Raw genomic sequence first — 25,133 nt, 5'->3', positions numbered from 1 at the left:
CCTATTTCATGGGAAATTATTAAATTAAAAAAAATGTGTTCGGTCTGAATCCAAACAAAGATAAAAATTTCAAAATTTCTCACAAAACAAAAATGTTATTTTGGCAATATTAGACCTCCCTTATTAAAGCACTTTGCTTTAAGTTTTCTAACAACTAAAACAGTGAATTTGACATGAAGTGCTTAAACTTTATCAAAGTAAGATGTTTCAATATTTTTTCCCACTGAAACTAACAACATTTGCACCTTCCCATGAAATATATAGATTTTGCCAAATAAGCATTTTTCCAACAGCTGAAAAGAAATTAACTAACACTAACTACTTTGGTTAAGAGGAAAATTGTTCTCTTAGTCCAGCAGCATTTGTATTATGTTGTGGAAAACAATATTCAACAAAGCAGTGGCTCTTTCTACAAATCTCAGGATGTTTGTGAAATGCCATTCCTCTGCCTGCTGCTGAGCCAGGTGGGAATTTTACAAATATATTGTTCTTCATGTGTTAGGAAATCAACCGGACATTAAAACACATAAGCCAATTACCACTTTTTTTTCTCATGTATTCCATGCCTCTGAATAAGACCTGCACCTTGTTTCTGGAAGGCAGAAAGCAGAAAATAAGATTTTTCCAGAGTCATTGTGCAGAGATGACTTCATGGAGCAGCTCATTTCCCCTCAACCAACTCAGCGGCTGCTTCAGGAACAAACAGCGGTGTGAAATCTTTCACAACAGCTGCTTAATTGGCATCAGCTTTTGGCTGCTTAGACAAAAGCTACTGATAATTCAGCAGCAGCCACAAGAGGGTTAAAACTGGACTTCATCCCTGCTTCTTGCTAGCTTAGAGAGAAGTGGTAACTATTACAGCACAGTGTCTCTACTCATCAAATAAAATCAGCTTCTCTGCATAAGACATGAAACTCAATTTTGGAAGGCTGATTTTTTGAGGAAAAGCTTCATGTGGCATATGAGTAAATATGGTACTTTATTAGTTAATAAATAAATGTATTGGTTTGGACATTATTTATCAAATTAAAAAAAAACCTCAAAGGAAGGAAATTTCTGTGATTCACTAGTGTATTATCACACAAAACATCCCAAAAAAAGCAGTACAACTTATACATTATCGTCCTAGAGCATCCTATTTTCCAGTAAATAGTCTGTCCCATGGACTGGTGGTAGGGGGTGCACTGGCATAGTTGCACCCCCCCCTTAATTCCTACTGTACCCCAACTTGAAAACCAACTGTCTGGGAGGGGCAGAAGCATTGAGATTTGTCATTTAACTTCATGGCTCATCATCTTCTCACTGATTCCTGTTATTCTCTCTCCTCTCCACAGATGTTAATGACCCTCTATTCTTCTTAATGGTCTTGATGTTTCATTATTCAAACTATCTTCCTTCTGCAATTTTGCTGTCTGTTTCCAGGCAATGTCTACCTTATTTCATAGCCCTGAAGACTTTTTTTTTTTAACTCAAGCTAAAAACTTTAACTCAGGTATGGTAATATTAACTCAGGTGTAGAAATGATGATTGACATATCAGAGGCACTGTCAAGACACTCAAGAAGACTCAGTTTTGTTTTATGAATCTGAATAAGAGATATTCATATAACTATCATAACTACAAGTCTAATGATACAATATCCTTCAATTATGTTTCGCCTAGTTGATTGTGTTTGTTTTTTTTAAATTTGTATATATCCTAGCAAATTAGTGCACATTCCAACAATTATATTTGTTTTTGTTTTGATCTTAAACTGAATAATCTAGTGCTACCATATTAGTAAAGCTTCTTGTTTCTCTTGAATTGGAGAAGCATGTGTTGTGTTGTGTGATGATGTGCCAGACCACGTGCACCCCACTTTTCAAAATCCTAGATCTGCCAATGCTACGGGTAGTCCCAAAGGAATATATGCACAATCAAATCTTACCATCTAACACTGGTTTGGGCTGAGAACTCTTCAGACGCAGTGAAGGTCGGAAACGGGTTCGGTCATTGAAGCTCCAGCTCTTTTGCACTTTGGTTGGACTGCCCTCTGCAGTAATGTCAGTACTTGGGGACCGCCGATCTCCAACAGAAGCTTGCCTGTTCTTAATACTCTGTCCTCTTGGGCTGGCCATCCGTACTCGCTCTTTAAAACTTAACTTTTGGCTGTGAAAGAGAGGCACATACTTTATTTCATATTTAATTCTTTCCAATCTCCTTTGTCATATGATAGCCATCTAAACATGTACATTTATTTTATCCTAAGCAAGAAAGACAGTGCAATGTCTTCTTTTAACCCATTTATCACTTTTATGAAATATATTTATTCTTTGGGATCACACCCACTTGTAATAAGTGTAATTCTGTTGAGACATTATCTCTGATTACACACCTTACAGAAATGTTTAGACCTTTAACAGTAGTAGTGTATAATAAATCTAACCAAATGTAATCCAATAGTCACAGTTTAACCTCTGAAACATTCTTTTTGTTCTTTCAATTTTAAACACTTCTAAATATATTGCTATGTTAGTCAACCCAGCTCAGTGCATTTCTGATTATCTCTACATTTAAACAAGGACAATTGTTCTCTTATTTCTGCATGCCATGTACTTTTTTTTTTTTAAGCAGGCAAGATTAATGTTATAGTCATGCATTTTCAAGACATGACATTTTCCAAAATATTACACACATAATTAGTGATCACTTACATGTAAAATCACACATTACTTACAACATTCATATGGACAAGACAAAAAAAATACAATCAACAAAACATTCACAAAATGCAATCAATGAGATGACTGAGTTGCAGAAATATGATGCTTCATCGAGTGTTTAAGAACACAATTGCCTGTCATTAATTAAGCTGGAAACAGCTTAGCTGAATAAGTGGATTCCTACTTTAGGAACAGCAGCAGCCCAGCCAAGCAACAGCCCAGCCAATGTAGAAGTTGTTTCTGATTGATCAAGGGTGGCCTGTGAACTGTGACACCTGACTGAAGGGAGGGTTCTGCTCTTTTTGCATATGCATGTGGCTGTTTTTACTTCAAGTCACACATGTCTGTATGTTGAGAGCCTGTAATATACCATGCTTAAAACATATTTGTTTGTGTTTCTATGTGCTATATCATGTACTTGGCTTTGCCATGCTGGATGTTTCCATGCAGTGCTTTTCTGTATTTATAGTTTATACTGTTCACTGACTATACTTCAAGGCACATGACACACCAAAAAATGGAATGGAATGTTGAAGCTGGGTCTGCTGTTTGGAGGCCCAAAGGCATGTTCTACCTACAAGATTAAGCCCGATCTGCACAAGGGAAATCTTTCCCACATAATTCATCCTATTCTTGCAAAAGAAAGGGCTGGAAATCACAGTTGTTCTGTGGCTACTTACAGCCTGATGTAATTTTACTGGATCTTGCAATAGGTATATGGTGCTGTAGTAGGAGAAAATCTCTGGGGGGTCATGTAGAGTACAGACAGCACAGATTACTGGTCTGTCACTGTAAATGCTCATTATGTTGAGACACTGTCTGTTCTGTTTCCTTTGCAATCTTTGCATTTGACTGCAGCATGCTAACAAGAAACATTTCCAACAAAATGTATTCTGCAGATAACAAGAAATATTAAAATATACTTTCCCATGCCTAACCAACCATACTCTAGAAAGACAATGTTTTTATATACAAGGATATGAACTGGAATCAAGATCGAGCAACTGTGGTTATGACATTTCCAAATAATCAGACATCTTTGTCCATGCACCTCATATCATTTCACTTGGAATATAAGCACTATTGAGACCGGCAGGGATGCGCTATGTAGCAAGCAAAGCACATGCTGAGCAGCTTACAGTGAAGACAGTTTCAAGAATGCTATAAAGCAATCACATCATTAGAAAGATCTTCACTAGATAAAGGTCTTTCTATATGGCGTGTTGGATCATAATCACTTTAATGAATATCTGTTTCTATAATTTCTCAGACAAGACCCATACTCCCCCTGCCCAAAGTAAGCAATTGTTGAAACAGAAGTGGATGGTGCTGAAAACATCATCTCTTTCTTTTGCAAACTAACTATACCTCTGACACTAACTCCAATATAAGACTCTCAGAATCTATTCTATGAAAGAAAAGCAAGTTCTAGATTTATCTTACAGTAACAGTTATATTACAAGACTCCGTTCAATGTTTGGCAACATTGCTAGTCATATACCTTCACGAGAATGTGACCAAGGAGTCAGTTTTCTAAGACACACACAATGGAATGGGCACGCATTAGTCTGCGCTAATTACATATTACACACACATGCCTCATTATGCCTATTTTCTCTTTTCATGTCTGCCCCATATACTATACTGCATGTATCTTTCCAGGGAGCCAAAACTGTAAATGTTATACAAGCACAAAAATCAAATAATAATTTTCCATACAGTAGTCCAATAAAGCAAACGCTTTCATGTCTCCTCCTCCTCTGATAATTTAGATAGAGGCTTGGTACAGCCATTATACATACACTGGTCTAAACTGTCTGAAATCAGTATAAGTCTGTAACCATACAGAAGTCTGGTGCACACAGACTGGTCTAAAAAGGGTAGAAGCCAGTCTATGATAGACCTGGTTTGATGTGCACTCAAATCTAATTGATTTAGGTTAAACCAGTGAATCAAACTTCTGTACCAGATCCCCTATTAGTTCAAGTTAGATCACTGTCCCCTGGCATCCCAACCTCCTTTGCAGCTTCCTGCAACCCCTGTGTAGCAGGAAGGCATGCTAGCACTTGGCTTGCAGTTGGCTGCTCCAGTTGAATGCCCACTGAGCCCCTCCCCTGAGTTCTCCCAGAGCTAAACTGGCACAGACCTTCTCTCCAGCCCTGCCTCCTGCCTCTGGCCATTTGTCAGCTGTAGGAAGACAGTGGGGCAAGGGAGGGGTAGTGCAGGGAGGGCGACGTCTGTGTCCCTTGCATAAGCCCCGGGACCTGGGCATCTGCATCCCCAGGCTGTGTCCCACACCCTGTCACAAAGCACCCCACAACGTGCACTCCCACCTGACACTGAGCCCAGGAAAACCCCCATGCTTGGGCACAGCCTCATGAAACCTAATCCTGGCTTCCGCACACCTAACCATGGACCCTGATGCCCCCATGCTTGGGCACAGCACCATGGAGCCTAACTTTAGCTCCCACATACAACATCTCAGAGGTCAGAGACAGGTGCCCTGTCACCCAGACCCCAGCATGTACCCCACCCACTCGAAGCAGAAGCCAGTGCAAGTGGCATGCCTCTGGTGGGTCAGGGTGGTAGGGGGTCGGACACTGGGACTGAGCTCACACAGAAGCAACCCTGTGACCTCCATGGCTTGGCCACTGCTGGCAGGTACCTGGTACTTGGGCCATGGGGATCTGGGGTGCTGCAAGGCTTTTTTGGTCTCAGAGAACTAAAGTGGAGGGGTTGTGGGGGCATGCATACCTATGCCTGGATGCAAATCACAGGAGGCCTGGGCACTCAGCTATACTTGACAGTGTCCAGCATCCCAGGGAGTCTGTAGGGCACATTGGAAAGCATGCAGGAGCTCCCCCAATCTGCAGGTCTCAGCCAGTGCAAGGCAGCCTTCATGCCCTGCCCACCAAGGGGCAAACATGTTTATTGTTCGCTACTAATTTAGCCTAGGCTGTTTACAGAAAACTGCGTAACTTAGATTAATTCTGCTTCAGGCTTTTTGAATGTCTGTACTTAGCTGACTGGAAAACTAATAAACTAGCCCTAACAATGAGCAATAGAGCCTATTTTTTTCTTTATTATCCCAGTAACTGAGAGCTAAAAATGAAAATAAAAAGTACAAAGGGGTCTTGCTAAATCAACTCATTTCACTACATAAGTAATGGCTGCCTTTAAAATCAGTTGTGCACATTTCATTTCATTTATAAAAAACTGAATTATATGCAATAGCTACTTAACCTGAATATTGTTAGTTCTCCAAATCAAAGCAATGAGGCAATGATGAAAGGAACAGTTGCCACTTCATCTGTACTAGAGACATTTGTAAAAATGCAGCACTGAGAATGAAAATATTAATTTAAAATGCAGAACTCATACTTAGGAATATATACAGAAATGGTACTGTAACAGCATTCCTGCCAGATGTTCTAAGAATGTTAAATGAACAGAAATTAAGTATCTGACAAGAGTGTTTCAGAAACTCTGTTCTGGAGACTGAGCTTCTCCAAAGGCAGCAGTTGTAGATAGAAGATCTTGGGTCTCTGTTCCTATCACAAGACTCGTAGGGATTTTTTCTAAAGTCACTGGGCTCTAATTAGCTATATAGGTACAAAGTATTTCAAATTACACCTGGCTGCAACCAAGGATGATTCACTGCCTGCAGGCAGACAAGTATTATTTGCAAGGCTACCCTCATATGAGGTTCTTCCAGGAGAGTGTAGTGAATGAGGCACTGTGATTTATTGAATGAGGGCACTTCCTGGGAAACTTAGCCACGTTTTTGCCAGGTAGGAATAATCCATTTCTGGGGTACACTTCCTAGTTCTTGATTTTTTGATACAACGTGAGGTGGGGGCTCCAGACTATCAGCCCTCTTTCCCTTTCCCTATACCCTCTCCCTCCAGCACAATTTCACATCTCAGCGCATATTGAATTTTCTCCTGAAGCTGATATTACTGAAACCTCCTGCAAGGTTTAGCTTATTGTGTTTTTTCCATCTGTTCTCCCATCTCTTTGTAATATATCATGACTGAAGTGCCTTTAATGAAGCTACCCCATTGATGTATATTATAACATGACATCATAAAACTGGCAGGATAGATTATGATCTGCATGGTACTGTGAGATGTCAGGTTCTAGGCTCTGTAACCTCCCTTCAAGGGTTCTTGAAAGTCCAATATAAATGTTGTTAAAAAGGTAAAAGCCTTAAGATACTAATTCAGAGAAGCTCAAGTAAACTTCTGAATGCACATTTTCCTTAATCAGAGGCATGCAATGAGAATATGAATGAGTCATATTGACCTCCCCCCTCTATCTGTATATTTCATTCTCTTTAGGAGATGTTTTTGTTTTTCTTTTTTTTTCTTTTTCTTTTTAATCTTATAAGCTTAATATTTTAGTCCTCTCATTTGCATATTTTTTCCCTCATTGTCTTTGCTAGTGGCAATCTCTTTGGACCTACTGTGACATTTTCTGGCCGGTTGCAGTCTCCGGTATTTTTTCACAGAGATAGTGCTAGAGCTTTTAAATCTTTATATGAGTGGGGATAGGTTACATCTGGAATCTTTAGGGAAAAAGAAAATGACCCCTCTCTGCTTTTTGTCCTCTGAAGGCATCAGTTGCGTAAAGTATCATCGCTCACTTCTCTTGTTCACATATGCATGAACCATTCACCTCCCCTGACAGTAAAGGGTTTTGTTTTCCTCTTCCTAAAGTGTCTATTTCTGTCATTTGCTTATGAACAAACTAATGGTTAGAGACACTAGAGGTCACTGTAGCTTCATTTGCTAAGGTAGCAAGTAGCATTTCCTGCTGGACCAAATTACTTTAGGACTGGTGTACACAGACAGAAGGGTAATCCACAACCTCTACTGAAATCAAGATAAATTGCACAAATGCAAATGACAATCTAGCCCTAGAAGTTAGAACTTTAAGGCTTCTCCACCAGTCTAATGCTAGGAGCATGAACCCAAGAATAAGGATATCATAAGGATGCTTTTAATGAGTTTAAGCAAGACTCACAGGGATGTGATTTTGTTTTACATGTCAATGTAGACTTGCAGGGAAAAAATTCAGATTAACCTTTCTGTGTACAGTTTAAGAAATAGTGTATTATATCAAAATAGTTTCTAGACTGGTAGAACCTATTTTCTGCTCACTTTATATTTTCTGCACAGTTTTAGAGACTTTTGAAGTGATTAAAATATACTTGCAAGAGTTGGAGCAAGTTTTTGACATAACACGGGGGTTGTTCCCCAGGGATCCAAAGGCAGAATTACCATTTTTGGTAAGAGACAAAAAGGTCAGTGGAATCCAGCTGAAGAAGGCCATTGTTCTAGCATGCAGTCCTCTGTGTTAGGTTCTAATGGACTGATTCAGGCAGGCTCCACAAGCTGTGTCCAAGGGGATTCATAAGTCTGAGTTACTGAAGTGGCCTAACATTTGATAGTATTCCCCACTAATTAACAACTATTTGACATTAGAACACGACTACTACTGTTGCAATAATCCTCTTGAACTTAGAGAAATGCAGCTATTCAAATAATCAAAAATTACTTCAGCTCTTTATAGGATCAAGCATTCCAAAAGTTTAAGTCTCAGGCAGAAAGGGGCAAATAGGCTTTGGCCAGCCAATGCGTGCTGCACAGTGCAGTTATTCAATTGCATGGATTTGGAGGGGGGTGTTATAGAAAACTATAGTGCACAACACCTTATTCCCATTGTACTAATATATTATTGCAGGCAACAAGCAACAAGGAGAAGTACAAGCACTTAAAAAAACAAATCAAGAAAGGTTCCTAGGAGAAGTATAAAAACTGTGAAGCACTACAAAGGGGAAGTAAATAGATCATGCACCTGATGTTAGTTGGCATTCTCAAATATCATGTGAATAGACAGGATGCTGGATACCTATGTTTCCGAGAGGTGTACATCCTGAAGAGCTTCTGTTTATTACTACAAAGCTTACTAGGAGTGAGGGGAAATAGAGGATCATATTACTAATTATTCTACTACTTGGAAAGGGGTTACGTTTTCCATACAAGCCAAGTTAAGTTCCAGATCACTGGCAATTCTTTTTTTTTCACAATGGTGCATGCAAAAAATAATTAATTAAAAAAAAGGAAATAGTTAAATTTAATCTTCTCTGAGGAACAACTACTATACAATATTTGTATACAATATATTGGAAAGTGACGTGAAGCAGTAGATTATAATTCTTTTTCTCTCCCTGACCACCTGTGGAAGCAAAACTTCCATAGACTGCAATCAAGAGTTTTGCCAGAATAAGAAATGCAGTACGAGTCCCACTATATACTACTTTTAATAAAAACTTACTGTAACCAGGTTCAATTCACTCCACTGTAGAAAGCCAGCACAAGACCTATGCGCATCTAAGCTTCCATAAGCTTTCCATATAGGATACAAGTGAAGCTTACTTATGTTATGCACCACCTTGTACTGATCCTATGCTAGACAATGAATTTAACCCTTGAGGCATAACTGTACACTACTGTACAGAAATTGTACAGTATATGGAAATTCAGATTTTAAATTATCTAAAAGACTAAATTACAGATTAATTTATGTTACAGCATTGATAATACAACAAAATACTCTACCACTAAAGTTATAAATGATTAAACAAAACAGCACTTATATACAATATTTTGAATTAAAATATAATCTGTTGTGCTTCTATATTAAAATTAATATTAAAATACAGACCAAAATCTCAGTGGCATTATCCAAATACACCATGACATTTGAAAGGCTTTGGGTCTGAACAGAAGAAAATGAATGAAAAAATTTCTACAGTAAATCCAAAATTTTTTTTTATTGGGAAAAACAGAAAAATCAAATTAAGTTTCAGCTAAACTAATACACATTTTCGTATCTGCTTTAACAAACCAGAGTAAAGAACAAGTGCATGTTCACAAAGCAATCCGATGCACTGCTAAGACAAATGCACTGTGATTTAAAGAGTGAAGAAAGAAGCAGCTTACTTAGTTCACATAGCATCCCATGCAAGTTACTCAGCATTGCAATAAGAAGAAAAGTTAAGGACTAGAAGACAATTAACTCTAGAAAGTGCATCGCATATTTAATGCATAAGACCACATACACTACAAACAATTTTAACTGATGTAAACATACAGCAATATGACATCAGAAGGGCTATAAGCAACCACTGACAAAAATACAGTATTTCATAATAAAAAGGCACTGAGTGGTCTTCAGATTTATATGAAAGCCCAAGATCTCAGTTAAAAATTAAACATGACCAATAATCTTTAAAACTGTTCAGTTGTATTTTTTAATAAAGTATATGTTAGTCATCTTGACCTGGAAACACTGATATTTAATTTGCTAGATGAAAAGAATTGTTGAAAAGATTTTAATACTACTGCAAAAACTGCATACCCCTTACCATATAAAGAAGTAACAGTAAATATTGACTGAGATTTTTAAAGGGGATTTGGCCAAGCATCTTCCATTAATAATAACAACAATTCTGTGAAAATTAATGAAAGATATGTAGTTAAATTTGTTAGGCTACTTTGAAAATATGAAGCGTTATTGCTTATCATGGATTATTTCACGTAATCTTGATAGTCAATGACTTATTTTTGTAGCTTCTACTTGTGGCAAATATTATTGTGTGTAAATGCTCACATATTGAGGTGCAAATAACTGCCCTTTTCTCGTACAAACCATACATTTTGAGACGACAATATGAAGATATAAGAATCACTGCCCTTTTTTCTTTGAAAAACTTGAAACCAGTTTTTGAATACGGTTGTGAAAGGAGAGGGAAGTATGAACAGCAATTGAACATATTTTTATCAAATTTTACAGTTTTGTGCAATTTAACATCACAGCAAATTGGGGCAGTGGTTCTTAATCCTTTTAGCTGCAGGGTGCTCCTCCATAACTTATCTGAATTTAGCATCATCCCAGTTGAGAACTGCTATTGTACTGCTTCAGTTTACCTCAGTGGTTCTCAACTGGGGTGCTGGAGCCACGTGGAACTGCATTACGTGCCTTGTGTGGAGATAGATCAGGAAGCAGTGGAGGCAGGAGTGGTGCTCCTCTTTGCATTAGGCTGCCTACATTAGGTTTAGCCTGTTTCTGGAGGCTGCTGGACTGACTGCCACCACCCAGTAGGGCTGCCTTGCATGCCCCTGTTTCCAGGAGGAGCACATGGGGCTGAAATGCAAAGGGCTAAAGCAAGAATAGGTGCTTTTGCCTGCATCAGACTTACCAAACCTTCAACTATTGATTAGGTTTATCAGATAAACCTAATGAAGAGAGGAACTCCTGCTCTTGCTGCAGCTGTTTTGTAATTTGGCTGCACGAGGCACATGGGGCAGGTCCACCTGGTGGCAGTGGCACAGGCATCTGTGCCACAGCACTCTTGAAAGGGTCTGATGGTACCCTAGTTGAGAACTACTGGTTTGGGGGATGGACAGAGTAACATGAGTAAGCCAGGAGTAAGCTTAGGGGTGAACTTACAGTGTCAGTGACTGCAGTGACTGCCCATGTAGATGCTCTTATCTCTGGCTGCTACCATTCATACCCTAGCTTACCTTGCAGGAACTTGTTCCTGTGGTCATGAATGGACTCTAAACTTTGCAAGAACTCTGTGAAGAAGGCCTAACTCATTACTGGGAACTAACCTTTAGCATAAATGCACCTTTTGGTTAAAACAATTAGTAATCCCCTACAACTGAAAAGAGGCATGTTTCCACTCTGTTAGCTTGCCAGTATAGGCCAAATAAAAGTTTGATTTCTGACAATATTTAATCAAGTTCACATACCATAAATTATTTTTCAACAATTTTAGTCTACTTTGAATCTACTGTACCTAAAGACATCAAATAATGTCTGATATTTTATGATATAAAGCATATAAAAAAACTACAAACCTGCTTGAAGCTTCTCCTTGTTCTTTCCTTCAGGTGTCAAGAGACAGGAGGGAAAAAAAGATATTTGTTATGCAGATAGTAATCATATTATATATATATAGTATGTACATGTATGTGTATGGTATGTATGTAGAACACAGATAGTGTTAGATAAATGCTAGACTGTAAATGGATGTGTTAATTAAATTAATATGTAATACACACTTTACAATGCAAGCACAAAAACATTCAAGCAAACTCATCTCTACAGGACTTCTGAAAACATCTCAGTCATTTTAACACATGCACAACATGCGTAGTACATACCACTGCAGACTGAACTGGCAAAGCACTTACTTAGGCAAAATGCATTGCTGACATATATAACAGAAAGTTGTAGACTTTTATTAGACAAAGTCATCTGCGGTAATGAAACAGGTTTGATTTAATTAGGATTGGGATATCACAGCAATAGATATATTTAAAATAATGCTTGGATGCATTGTTTTTTCTGGGCCACATCTTTAATTTCAATTCCTTTTGATGGGTTATAGCTTCATTATTTAGAGAGCTTCATATTAATTCCTTTATGTAAATGTTGCTCTATATCTGAATATTTGTCTTAAACAATATTTCACATTTATTAAAATCAATATTTCTGGACTGTGTGATGCCTTTTTATCTAAAAGCTACTTTGAGTCTGAAGCATTTAGGATGAATACTTGTGGTAATGGATCACTTATGGCTTTGTTCTTGTCAACTCTGAAATTTGCAGAGCAGCCTTCTGGAGCCAGCCAATATTTTTTGGCTAACATGTCTGGCAGACGATTTCCTTTGAGCACATGTGTGCTGGCCATAACAAAAATACCACCCTCACAGTTTTTATGCATAGCCTTTTCCAAACTGTACTTAATATCCTTCATTGCCAGATTCTTGCCCCACATTGGAGACCTTTGGCCTACTGCCTTCTGTTAAATTTTTAAGAACAACTGAAAAATCATAGCTGGTGTTTTTCCAGCTAAACACTGCAAAGTCTCACCTTTGTTGTGACATCAGACTATTCTAAATTGGCCAAATTCTGAAATTAGAGTACAAGGTTGCCCTCCATTGATTATATCTGTGTATATCTAAGGATATACATTTTACCAAAGAAAACTCTGTACTATACCTAAAATTATGATTATGATCTTTTTCCCTATAGGTCTACAGAAGTAGAATATCATGAAGTTCTCTGCAACATATGGAAGTCTCATATGGAAAGTCATGATGGCAACCTAGAACCATGCTACTGAGAAAAACAAAGAAGAGTCTTTGCATTAAATACATATTTGCTATGCTCATTTTGATTGATAATAAGGATAACAAAGAGACACTCAAACCTCTCCTCACAAATAAATGGAGATAATTTACTGTAGCTATACAAACAGACAATTTTCACAGTGGGATAAATAACTACTTGAACTTTCAGATGCTCTGGGATTCCCAAAAATTCTGTGACCCAAATCCTCAGGTGGTATAAGTTGGTAGAGTTCCACTGACTTTAGCTGGATAATAATACCCATTTAGATAAGGATCTGGCCCAGAACTCCTATTTTTGAGGTGGAAAGCAGCAGTTTTCTGCTTAGTTAATAAATGCCTTTGGTATGAACTGTGCTGAAAGGACTTTCTAAGGAAGCCAACATATCTGAACTCCCATAACTCTGTTATAAAAAATAACATAGATTTTTACCTATAGTAAATAAGAGGAATTAGAATGACTTGGAAATTGAGTCTGTGTTTACAAATATGCATTGATTATGACTAAAACTTAGCTGGTGTAGAGAATGGATACCAGTAAATATGTATTAACCTTGATATATGATGTTTTAGAAAAAAATGCTTCTAATGTTTTAGTTTGGTAATATTGCATAGACTAATGGAAATTGATTATATTTGTCACACTTTATAAAGAGCCTGATTTATACTGTTCCGATTTGTTAGCTGAGACTCTTAAGAAAAGGAATTTGAGAGAGACAAAACAAGACAAACCAAACAGAAATACTAATTTTCTAAAAGCTTGAACAGACATCAAGTACAGCACCAGCTGCCATAATTGTACCTACTTTGTAGGGCTGCAGGTATGCAAGGCCTTCAAATGAGGCTTCCAGGTAGCAATGGAAACCGATTTCTCATCAGCCGCATAACTACGCCATACACACTACGTGCAGGATATATGATAAAAAAGAAAAACAAGGCAAGAGGGAGCAGGGGATGAAACAAAAATTGAAAAGCAGATTAGTAAATCAATACAAGTCATGGCTACTTTTTATCATTCATAGCACTGATACATGCCTGAGGGGTGGAAGAATACTTTCATAATATCGCCAGGTGGCTGTCAGGTTTGTTCGGCTGGCATCAGTAGAATAAAACCGCCAAGCAGCCTGGTATGAGGAAACAATAGAAAAGCACAAAGGAACCAACAATATGAAATGAACGTGCCACCACAATCATGTTGGAAAGTCTGGACTTTTGTTCAAACCAGGAGCATTACCTGTGGCTGGCTACATAAATATTGCCACCAGTCAAAATCTAGTGAAACCTACATTCTTTATTACAACATAGTAAAATATGCAGAAGAAGTTTTGGGGGAAATATCACAAAACAGTCAGAAGATGCAGAGCAGGCAATGTATTGATTTATTTGTGAAAGTCCCAGCAGGACACCCACATACAGCTGCATAATGAGATAAAGAAGATGTTATATTGCGTAAATGGTAATGAGAACAAACAAAAGGATTTAGAATCCGGGTAAAATATTCTCCAGTACTGGAACATTATTGAACATTTAAAACTCTGAAACAAAGAGTTAGATTTATAACTCTTAGATTTATAACTGATAAAAATGGTGAGACAATGGTGAGCCAGGACCTCAGTTAGACTAAAGCGGTACAGCTGATCTGGAACTGCTTTGGCTATACCAACTAACACAAGCAGAGGAGCTCACCTGTGATGTTAAAAAGTTTCCCAGATTTCTTTCCCTTGTTTCTAATACCTATAGTCATGCTTTATTGTACTTTCATGAGCCAAGTCCTCTGCATGTATAAAGCCACATAACTACACTGACTTCTTTCAGTGCCTTCTGCTTAAATATTATTAGCATCAACTGGAGTAAAAGAATAGAAATCTTGATTCTGATTCTCCTCTTCCCTGAACTTTATGTAATGATTTATAGTTGTGTGAAGAAAATGCAAAGGAGGTTTAAAATGCTTCTATTCTCATTTGGTAGCATTTTGCACTCACTTTAACATGTGAAAATTGCTACTTCAAGGGCACGAGAGTGGAGAATCTGAATATGGCATTGTTCTATACTAATTTCATTGCCATCATGTTTTTAAAATTAGGGATTCTAAACTTAAAATAGATGTTATAGCTATTCAGCTGCAAACAGGTGCATTTTATGACTGCTGATCAATGTCTGAAAAAATAAAAATATTTAAAAAATAGCTTTTTAGCATCTTTACCACCAACCTATTCATAGAGTCACAAAGCTTAAGGCAGTGGTTCTCAACCTGTTCAGATGCAAGATATCCCTTATTAAACTCAAGGCTTCTCTTAAAAATGGCAGCTTCTAGCTTTCACTGGGTTTTTGACTATGGACAATTAGTGAAGAAATTCTTATGTTGCCAAGGACTCAGACCACAACAGGTCAGACTTTTTTTGACACTATGGGTTCCTCTTGGATTTCTCTTGTGAATCAAATGCTAAGATTGCATGACTCTCCCTCTGCCTGAAGGGTACCCAAAAGTTTGCAAAGCAAAATTTCCCAACTATTTAGTTGGTCTATTAAAAGATATCAGATTTACTTAAAGATATCAGATTTACTTGAAGAACCTTGTTTGCCTATGTCCTTAGACCAACATGACTACAATGAACCCCCCCCCCCCCAAAGATTGCATGACACTCTTAAAAGACTCGCATGCTACCTAGGTTGAGAATCACTGGTTTAAGGCTAGAGACAGATAGTTAGCCATGTTAGTATGAAGTGAGGCAGAAGGCAGAGCAGTGTGACAGCTTACAGACTCTGAACCAGATTCTGAATCTTGCCTGCTATAAGTGTTTCAGGTTAGAAAGGACAGTTAGATCCTCAAGTATGGAATCCTGTGTACTGCAGGCTATTTAGGTCACTCACATATGCAGGAAGGCTGCTCCAACATGCCGTAAGTCTAGCGTATTGGAGGAGACTTGATTAATTGAGTCTGCTGGACTGCAGAAATGAACATGCTCCAGCAGCCCCCTGGGTTGTGTACCAGCATCTCTGTGCTGAAAAATGGCATCAGGGCACTTCAAACTAAAGCTTGTTGAATGAGCTTTAGTTCAAAGTGCCCCACCACCATTTTTTCAGTGCAGGGATGCTGATACATGTGACACTCAGGTGCTTTTAATTAGTGCAGCTCACTAATTAAAGCATTCCCCCTCTTCCGCCCACTGCCCGGAGCACCTCTATAAATGTCACTTTCCTAACCCTCGGCTGAGCCCAGTAAGTCATGTCTGGCAAATTAGATAAGCAAGCAGGCTTGATATAAAGACTCAGTGAATAAAAAAAATTACCGCTTCCCTTGTTTGGTAGTTTGTTCCAGCGGCAAATTAACAATTTTTTTTTTTTGAATCTCATTTGAATTTCCCTGGTTTCACTTTCTAGCCACTTATCCTTGCTATGGCTTTCTCTGCCAGATTACAGATTTACTATTCACTGTCTTTTCCTTGCAAAGCTACCTATGAAAGGTGATGACTATCTGAACAAGTTAGTCTTTAAGGTTCTACTCTGCCCTGCCGTTTACTTAGATACTGTAATCATTTACACATTTACACATCTAATTTTTTCAATAAGCTAAACCAATATAACTCTACAGTACAGACTGCGTGGACTAATTTACCTGTGTAGAGCTCTTTTTTGCCATGGCAAAACTACTCTGAGTACTAATTGCAGTTTCTTATTCTACACTGCAGTCTGCAGTACACATTTATCCCACATCTCTAGAAGTCTTAAAGGACTTCTCTATTCCTGTACTTTCTTCAGTTCTTCAACACACTGTTTTAACATATGAACACTAGAAAAATAGGCAGTATTCCAATATCAGCCTTAGCAAAGCCGCTCTCTCCCATTAACTACTCTCTTGGTCATGCATCCAGTGACAGAATTAGCCCTTGTTTCCATTAAAATGATTCTAGGATTTTACTTGGGTGGCTTATTCACTATGAACTCCCCCAATCCTTTTTAAAATTACTAATTTCCAGGGTGCAGTACCTCTCTTCTGTAGACATTGTCTGGGATTGTTCCTCAGTGTATAACTTTGCATTTGGCTATATTGAAAGTCATTTTGTTTCAATCCTTCCAATATGACAAGTGACACAAGCCACTCTATAAGACTTCTGTGTCCTCCTCATTATTTACCATCTCACCAATCTTTGCATCATCTTCAGATTTTATTAACTATTTTACACCTATTTTATGCTAATTTTACATCTATTTCTAGATCAATAATGGAAAAGTTGAACAACATCAGGCCTACTGTAGAACAGTAGTAGAAATACTTGCATTCAGTAATGACTTTCCATTAGCAATATATTCTAAGATGAGTTTAGTTTGAAGCCACTTACCCTGTATAATATTAATATTTTAATCAAAATGTCATGCAGTACTGTGTCAAACTTCATACAAAGTCAATATATTATGCCTACACAATTACCTATACCAACCCAACTTATAATCTTATCAAAGAATGAAAATCAGACATCAGAAAGACTCTTGTATAGGACAAGTTAACCTATGGTAGGTATAAGAGGAATTACAAAATGTTAATAATGTAAATTAAAAATATACTAACAATTTTGTTAACTACTTGAATATTTCAGAGTCACCTCTGTCATCTACCTTGAGTTCATTGTGGAACAATAGCATATAACTGCTTCTCTGTTTCCACTTGTCACTTCAGGTGCATTCAGTCTAAGGAATCCAATACAATAAATAGATGGGAAACTGATTAAATACCTTTTTCATACACTAAGAGCTGGATAAGATATCCTTCAACAAGGAAAAATCAGCTATGATTGCAAGTTAAGAAAATTCTACAAAATTGAGGTTTTAGTCAGTAAATACTAGGCTAAATCTATTCATGAGCTTTTTATATCTTCTGCAGCATTGATCTGCACTATCTTGTTGATACTGTAGCTGAAAGGGTGCTCATCATTTCAGACCTTGAGCAATTAGTGTCCACATTTTTAGTGTTTGAATGAGGTAATATTGATTGTAGTTGTCTGGACAGACAATGTTAATCTAAGAAAATGTACATTGGGGCACTATTAGCCTCTTAGTAGTGAAAAATAACTGAATATGGGCAAGAACTAGATGCTTTCTCTCATTGCTGTTATTTAGTGATCTATTTTCTCTTCCAAATAATTTTACTACAAACTTAGCTATACAAGGTGTGCAATCTGCACGAAATACAGATTATAAAATTACACAAATGCATGGCATTTACTGAACACAGTGTGCCTGAGGACACTATTCAACCTGTAAACAGTATTTCTGCAGGCGTTTCATAATATTATTCATAGCATTACCTAGTAAGCACTCTGAAAGTCAGGTATAGTTATTTCTCACAATTTTGATATTTACCTGAATTAAACTGGCAGCTGGATTCCTTCTTTTCTCAAAATGCTTCTGACGATGCTGTTCCTGTACTTTTAATGCAAACCCTGAGCCAAGAATGCCCTAGAGTATAATACAACAGCTTTTATCATTAAACAGGTAATTAAAAAATAGTTTTAGCATGTCAGCTTCAAAGTTTGTGTGAGATTGGTACAAAGCTCCAGCATTCGTAAGTGGGCACTGTTTTGTGTGATTAGTTTCAAACAACATTAGAAGGTTAACCTAAAGATAGGAAATGCCCATTTGATGAAAGACAGGAGCGTTCCTGATTAAGAGATGTTACCTGCAGTGTTACGAACTGCCCATCTAAACCACTATTTGGTTTGGGCTACAATATCCCACTGAGATTTTAAACCCGTTATCTATGTAGGTAACCAAGTAATCAGGTGTATAATTCAAATGAGCACTCAGACGAATTTAACCAGAAATGATGATATGACTACTGGCCCAAGCTTCCAAACCTGTAGTTGTTGTGCTGATCTTAATTTATAAAATTAAAAAACATGTGGCATAATTATCCAGTATAAAACAAGTGCTTCCATTTTAAATTAATCTGTAACATTCCTTCCACATGGCCTGAAAAGAGTTTATAATGAAATCTTCACCTCTTCTGGCTTTTAACAGAAGGGCCCTGTAGAATAGGCTAAGAATATTCAGACTTCAGCTGAACAGGCCAGAAGGTTGCTCCCTCAGCTCTAGCAAAATGTGTATTCTGATGAATACTTTTGCATGATAAGGCCAAATGATTCTACTTGGCTCTTACGCTGAAGGAAAAAAAATGAAAATCCAGGAAAGGCCCACATATTTTAACGTATTTTGCAGCAGCACAAAACTCAGCATAAAAGCTGCTCAAGAAAAAAAATGGACACAAGGATCTAACATAAGGAATAACATTTCTGAGATTTAAAATAATTCCAAGTTAATTATTTTTCACATACCATTAGGAAAGGTTATTATCTTACTCATTGCTAGGACTACATTTTCTGTAATGGCTAATTGTGTAAGATGTAGGTTCAAATTCAACTGTTACGGTTAAAATGCCAATAGATACTATAATATAGTGCTTGAGATACTGCATTATTCCTCTGCTCCTTAAATAGGAAATAATTGTGGCTCTGCCAATCTTGGATTCTACAGTATTGCTGATACATAATTTCCCTAAAATCCTGTTTAATATTTGTAAATGGCTATATACTCTTATTTCTTATCAGGCAATAATAGAAAACAAAAGTTGTAGTGCTGCATTTGAGTGAATGAACTTTTGCCTGATTTAATGCATTCTATCACAGTCAATTGACATATTCAACACCGCTATGGTACCCACTATTAAAGTCCCACCTCTTCCAATAGCAATTAATTTGAAAAATAGATCAACTCAATAATTTCAACACCCTGGAAGAAACATAGTGCTTGTATGTGAGTCACAATTCACAGCAGAGGAAAGGAATTTCAGCCTTTCACAATGCAGCAGTAACTAATCCTGGAATATTTTCCATATTTGTTCTTGCCAAAAAACCTCAAACAAAAAAATCCACGACAAAGCATTTCAGTGAATTCCACTTGTGCCATATCGTACTATTAACTTTGACAAAGAATCATTTAAACCAGTGGGGAAGTCTGCTTCAAAACTGACAGCATGACTCTGTTTTTCACTGAACAATGTACTGCTTAAACTCTGTGGTTACATTATAGATGGCCATATCTGAAGTACTAGCTTACAAGTGAGTAACAGTACAGTTTTAGAAACACTGAAGTCATAATAACACTGTTCCAGGCTGCTAACATCACAGGAAAAGGGGTTTTATATAGATGATCCAACTGGATGATCAGATTTCCTTACTCAAAGACAAGGCACTCCAGAAAAGTGTTAACATTACTTAGTGAGCTTTATATAGTCAAATGATGACCCTTTATGATGGAAGCTTTCTGCAGCTTATATTATGGCAGCCTTAGGAGCTGCTGAAGTTTCTACAGCCTTTTTTTGTAAAGATACTCACAGCAGGTAGTGCAAAGAAAGAAATGCCTAGTAGAGCGAACCCTGCAGAAAGCAGCCTTCCAAGCCAAGTAAGAGGAGTTTTGTCTCCATAACCAATTGTTGTCAGTGTGATCTAAAAAGAAATGAATAAATACCATGGGTTACTAAATGGAAGTACCTGTGAGAAAAGCTAATGATCAGACCCAGAATGCAAAAGAACTTTCCCTTTAAATAATCATTCCCCAAGAAGTATGAAATTCCAAGCACATTTTCTCTTTTGTATAATACAAGTTTCTATTTTCGAACACATATGGAAAGAACATTACTTAAATAAGTAGATATGAATAACTTTGTAGCTATGAAGATTTCTACCACAAAAGGTTTGAGTAAAACTGAAGTTAGCAGTGGATCTGAAATCCTAAGCAAGTGAGTGGAAACTGTGTGAATCATGAAGAAGATACAGTTATTTTTAGCTTATAAAAGTTGTTTGATTTAATGTTAACTTGTTAAATGGTACACAATGCACAAACCAACAGTAAATTCTCACAACCAAGTATGCAAATGTAAAAAATACAAGGCAAAGAGCAAACGATCCTGTGATCAAAAGCAAGTATAAATTCTTATATAAAAAAGGTCAAAGGAAATGCATAAAGAAGCTACGCTTCCTATAAAACCATTTGTACAATAGGGCTGTGTCAACTGTTGTAGCGTAAAAAATTCCGGGCACATAGGGTGTCGACATGTAGTGAAAATATGCAAGGAGGCTAGTTGGGTAAAATAACACCTTGAGAGAAATATAGCAATTCAACAGTAGCGGCTGGCTACAGCTTTCCTGACTGCAAAAGTTGCATGAAGAAAGGTCAAAATTTACCTAAATCTGGCCTCCATTACGGCTTCCTGTAACTCTGCCCAAAGCAAAGTGTAAAAAGCCATAGCATTCAGGATTGAAGTGAGATATCCTCCTTATATTAACAGAAGAATTAGCTCAAGTTTTTAGCCACAGTCATTCACGAAGATAGTGTAAGTCAAGAAGGATATGATAGTGTTAGAGTGACGCTGTAGCTGTGGTGATCCAGGACTTATATGAAAAGCAATAAAAATACATTCATCTTTTATTTGAGCAACTGAACAGTTGGGATAAAGTTAGACAAGCTTTCAAATGTTTTGCAGCTTCTCTAACATTATCCCAAATCTACAGCTGTCCAATAAAGGATATCACTGCAAAAAAATCCTTGCCTCTCATTCAGAAGAATGGCATTTGTGAAACACTATTTGCAACTCCTTCACCTGGAAAGGGTAATCAAAGACAAGGTATACAGGGTATCAAAAGAGCTATCTTGTGAAGGCAGGAGTCACTCCTGTGTAGAAGAAATACAGACCATTGCAGTGTTTGATACATATGAAAAGTCTCTGCCAATAGAAAGCAGCTGCCATCATCATTCACTGAATTCATGCCAAATTTGAATACGGTATGTATCCCATTTGTTGCTCCACTGTCTAATGTAGTTTATTAACATGTCCTGAAGGTAGAACAACCCACAAGATTGTAGTATTTTGGCTATGGAGTGCAAGTAACAGACCTGCACTGTGAAGCACACAATCAAAAATGCATTGTTTAGTATCAGTAACCAGAGATAAGTCATAGAAATCACATAAACAACCAACATTACATATGTTGGGGAAATTCACCCCTAGTGAGGAATGCCTTGTGCCAACCTTCCACATAATCTGAATCCTGAAAAGGGCCTGTGGGGGTCTCCACCATGCCAACAAAATGGCTTTGCTGGCATGGAAACTCACTTTGGAGCTATGGAACAGACCAGAGGAAGGGCCACAGATACGAACTTGAGAATCTCAGGGTTTCTAGTGGTCAAATTCCAGTCCATGGACAGAGAAAAACAGATGGAAAAGTGGCATGAGGGGAGCTGTGTGACAGCTCTGCATCCTGGCATAGGTTTGGTAAGAGGATTTCACTTTCCTGCACTTCTATATATAGTCTGAATAGTCGAGATTTTTGTAGGTGGAATTAATTTTACTCTATGATAAAAATTAATTATGCATACAGTGGATTATATTAACTCCAAACACAACAACTTAATGTCTCACATCCAGAAGAAAGCAAACTGAACTTTAGAGGATAAAGATGGACAAGAGGCTAGATGCCAGGGATTCCAGAGCCTGCCATTAGTGGAGACCTTGGATAAAGGGAATCTATTTTACATAATGTTCCAAATGTGGACAAACTCAGGCTTAAACATTTTTCCAGCAGAAGTGAATTCACAAGGAAAACATCTACGTCAGACAACATCCTGTCTCAAGCCCCATCAGACTTCACTCTTCACTCATTAAATATACTATTTAATGCATGGGTCACCACTGGGTAAAGGGAGAGAGGTAGATTTTGAGGTAATTGGGTGTTAGCTAGTAACGTCTTTGTAAACAGTAAGCAGTGCATTGAATTGCTCCCATCACTAAGGACAGAGCATGGATGGCTCTGTCCTCCATGGATGGAAGGCCAGACTTGCTATAAGGGAGGCAGTCACACATTGTGAAGTTGTAGAGCAAATTGTGCCACTTGGGGCAAAATAACCCTGCCTGGCTCCTCCTGGATCTGTCCACAGCAGTATAAAAAGCTGCCCTGTCTTGGTCCCAGCAGTACAAAAACCTGCCCTGGCCAGCAGTTCAGGGTTACTTGACCCCAGGAGCTTCATTGTTTCATTTTAATCATGGAAAAACATCTATATAATAGTGGTATTTGATTTTAATCACAGAAAAAATTTGCGTTACTTTTTTAAATCCAAAAATTGGGGATTTTTAAAAATCAGAGATAACCAAGATCCCTGGTTATTAGCAATATTTTTTGCCCGGTACCTGTGACTGATAAGCAGGTTGTATCCACATTGCAATTGCTGGTGTCAATGTACTATGTGCAACCATGCCCAAATTAGTTTTAATCTAGCTAGTTCAGGTAGCAGACAGTGAATATCCTTGTGTCCCAGTGAACCCTGGAGCACAAATAAGGCTTATGTAGTCTACCATGAAGACTCTGCTGCCAGATCTTCAATGCTATTCGTTACCAAGCTACCTAGAATGAAACAAAAGTCCTGTTGCCTAAGATAAGGTGTTCCAGCCAGCTACCAACTCCAAAAAACATGTATGTATCGATCATGAATATTATTTCACTTCTTTTAAAGGAGACTCTCAGAACAGACAGCACTACAATAAAAGACAGTGGATTAGACATATTTTTGTATACCATTGAAAGTAATGTCCTATAACCTAGGCCACAGAATTTCATCCAGACTTTTTTGTATTTCATTCTATAACTTGTATTTGACTAACGTAAATTTTCTAGAAAGACATCCAGTCTTGATTTAAAGACTTTATAAGACAGAAAATGAACTATTTAGGCAGTTGTTAATTGCCATCACTTTTAAAAATGTATACTTAATTTTTTACTTGAACTTCCAGCTATTGGGTCTTGACATGTCTTTCTCTGTTAGGTTCAAGAACTCTTTGGTACCTAGTATTCTCTCCCGGTGAGCCTATTTGTACACAGTAATAATTGATTTTCTTTTGATTAACTAAACAAATTAATCTCTTCAGGAGCTAAAAAGGCTTTTTGTCCCACCCTCAAATGATGCTTTGTGGTACCTTCTCTATCCTTTCCACTTTGGAAAGAAAATCTCCTCAGGAGGGTGGAGACATCAGCGAAATGAGCAGGGGGCTGGAGATAGCCACAGAAGCATTCCCCTGCTGTCCCCTGCTCTCTGGACGCTGGAGACAAACAGGGGAAGAAGCAGGAGGCTGAAGGCAGCAGGGGAATGCCTCTGGGGCTCTGGGTGGCAGAGGGACCCCAACGATGGCAGGACCTGGCTGGGCAGGGATGGGAGGGCTGGCAGGGGGAGAGGCTGGGCAGGGCAGGGATTGTGGGGGGATGAGAGAGCGGATGGGGCCAGCAGGGTTCCCCCCACGGTTCCCTTCCCCCTTCTCCAGCCCCCTTGACCCCTTACTCACCATCACTGGATCCCTGGTGCCTAACACGCGGCCTGGCCGGCATGTGTTTCAGCATCAGGGTGAGGGGCTAACCATGGAGATGCTTTGGCAGCCAGAGTGCCTTCCTGGAGGACCCAACTTCTGGTTGCCTCAGGGCATGGTCCAGGACCATGCCCTGCCCCGCTTTTTTTCTGTTTTGTTTTTTTTAGACCCCTCATGCCCTGCCCCGCTTATTTTTGTTTCCTTTTTTTTTAGACCCCTGGATATCCAGGCAAAATCCACCACAGTCCATACCAATCTGACCAGGGGCAGATTTCCCAAGACCCTCTAGCCAGGAACCTCCAGTTTCAGTCCCAGCAGGAGCAAATCCCAAACCTTGGCTGCAGCCTGGCTCCATAAAGCTCCCTCCCAGCTCCATGAAGCAACCATCAAAGCCCTGAAGCATGGACAATAGCCATAAAAAAACATAGACATAGCTATGCCCAGATCATCTCTGACTGGTGGCTGTCCAACCACATCTTAAACAACTCCAGTGGTGGAGAATCCACAACTTCCCTAGACAGTTTATTCCACTGCCTCACTGTGTAAGTGATTTTTCCTGATATCCAATATACACCTACTTTGCCACAACTTCAAGCAATTAGCCCATGTCCTACTCTGCAACAAGAGAGAAGGGTTCTTTATGGCAGCCTTACAAGTATTTGAAGACTGTTACCATGTTCTTTCTTAAGTGCCTTTTCCATAAGCTGAACATGCCTAGCTCCTTCAGCTTCTCCTTTCATGACTTGCCTACCAAGCCTTTTATCATTTTTGTTGCCTGTCTCTGGACACTCTATAACTTTCCATGTTCTTTTTCAAATATGG

The 25,133-nt window shown here is 38.3% G+C and overlaps 1 protein-coding gene across 1 annotated transcript in view; it reads right to left on the bottom strand.

Moving 5' to 3' along the window:
• KCNQ5 (potassium voltage-gated channel subfamily Q member 5) overlaps positions 1-25,133 on the bottom strand; it is a 186,392-nt gene that overhangs the window by 47,965 nt on the left and 113,294 nt on the right. Inside the window, exons 6-10 of the mRNA XM_019538157.1 lie at positions 20,296-20,406; positions 18,266-18,361; positions 13,714-13,808; positions 11,633-11,659; positions 1,928-2,148 (exon numbers count right to left, since the gene is read on the bottom strand). Coding sequence (XP_019393702.1) covers positions 1,928-2,148; positions 11,633-11,659; positions 13,714-13,808; positions 18,266-18,361; positions 20,296-20,406 — 550 coding nt within the window. The remainder of the gene's footprint in view (positions 1-1,927; positions 2,149-11,632; positions 11,660-13,713; positions 13,809-18,265; positions 18,362-20,295; positions 20,407-25,133) is intronic.

Source organism: Crocodylus porosus, unplaced genomic scaffold (assembly GCF_001723895.1).
Source record: "Crocodylus porosus isolate Cpor-Errol unplaced genomic scaffold, CroPor_comp1, whole genome shotgun sequence".
In the NCBI taxonomy this organism is placed as follows: Eukaryota; Metazoa; Chordata; order Crocodylia; family Crocodylidae; genus Crocodylus; species Crocodylus porosus.
The sequence above is the reverse complement of the archived record's forward strand: the minus strand, read 5'-3'. Positions and strand labels throughout refer to the sequence as shown.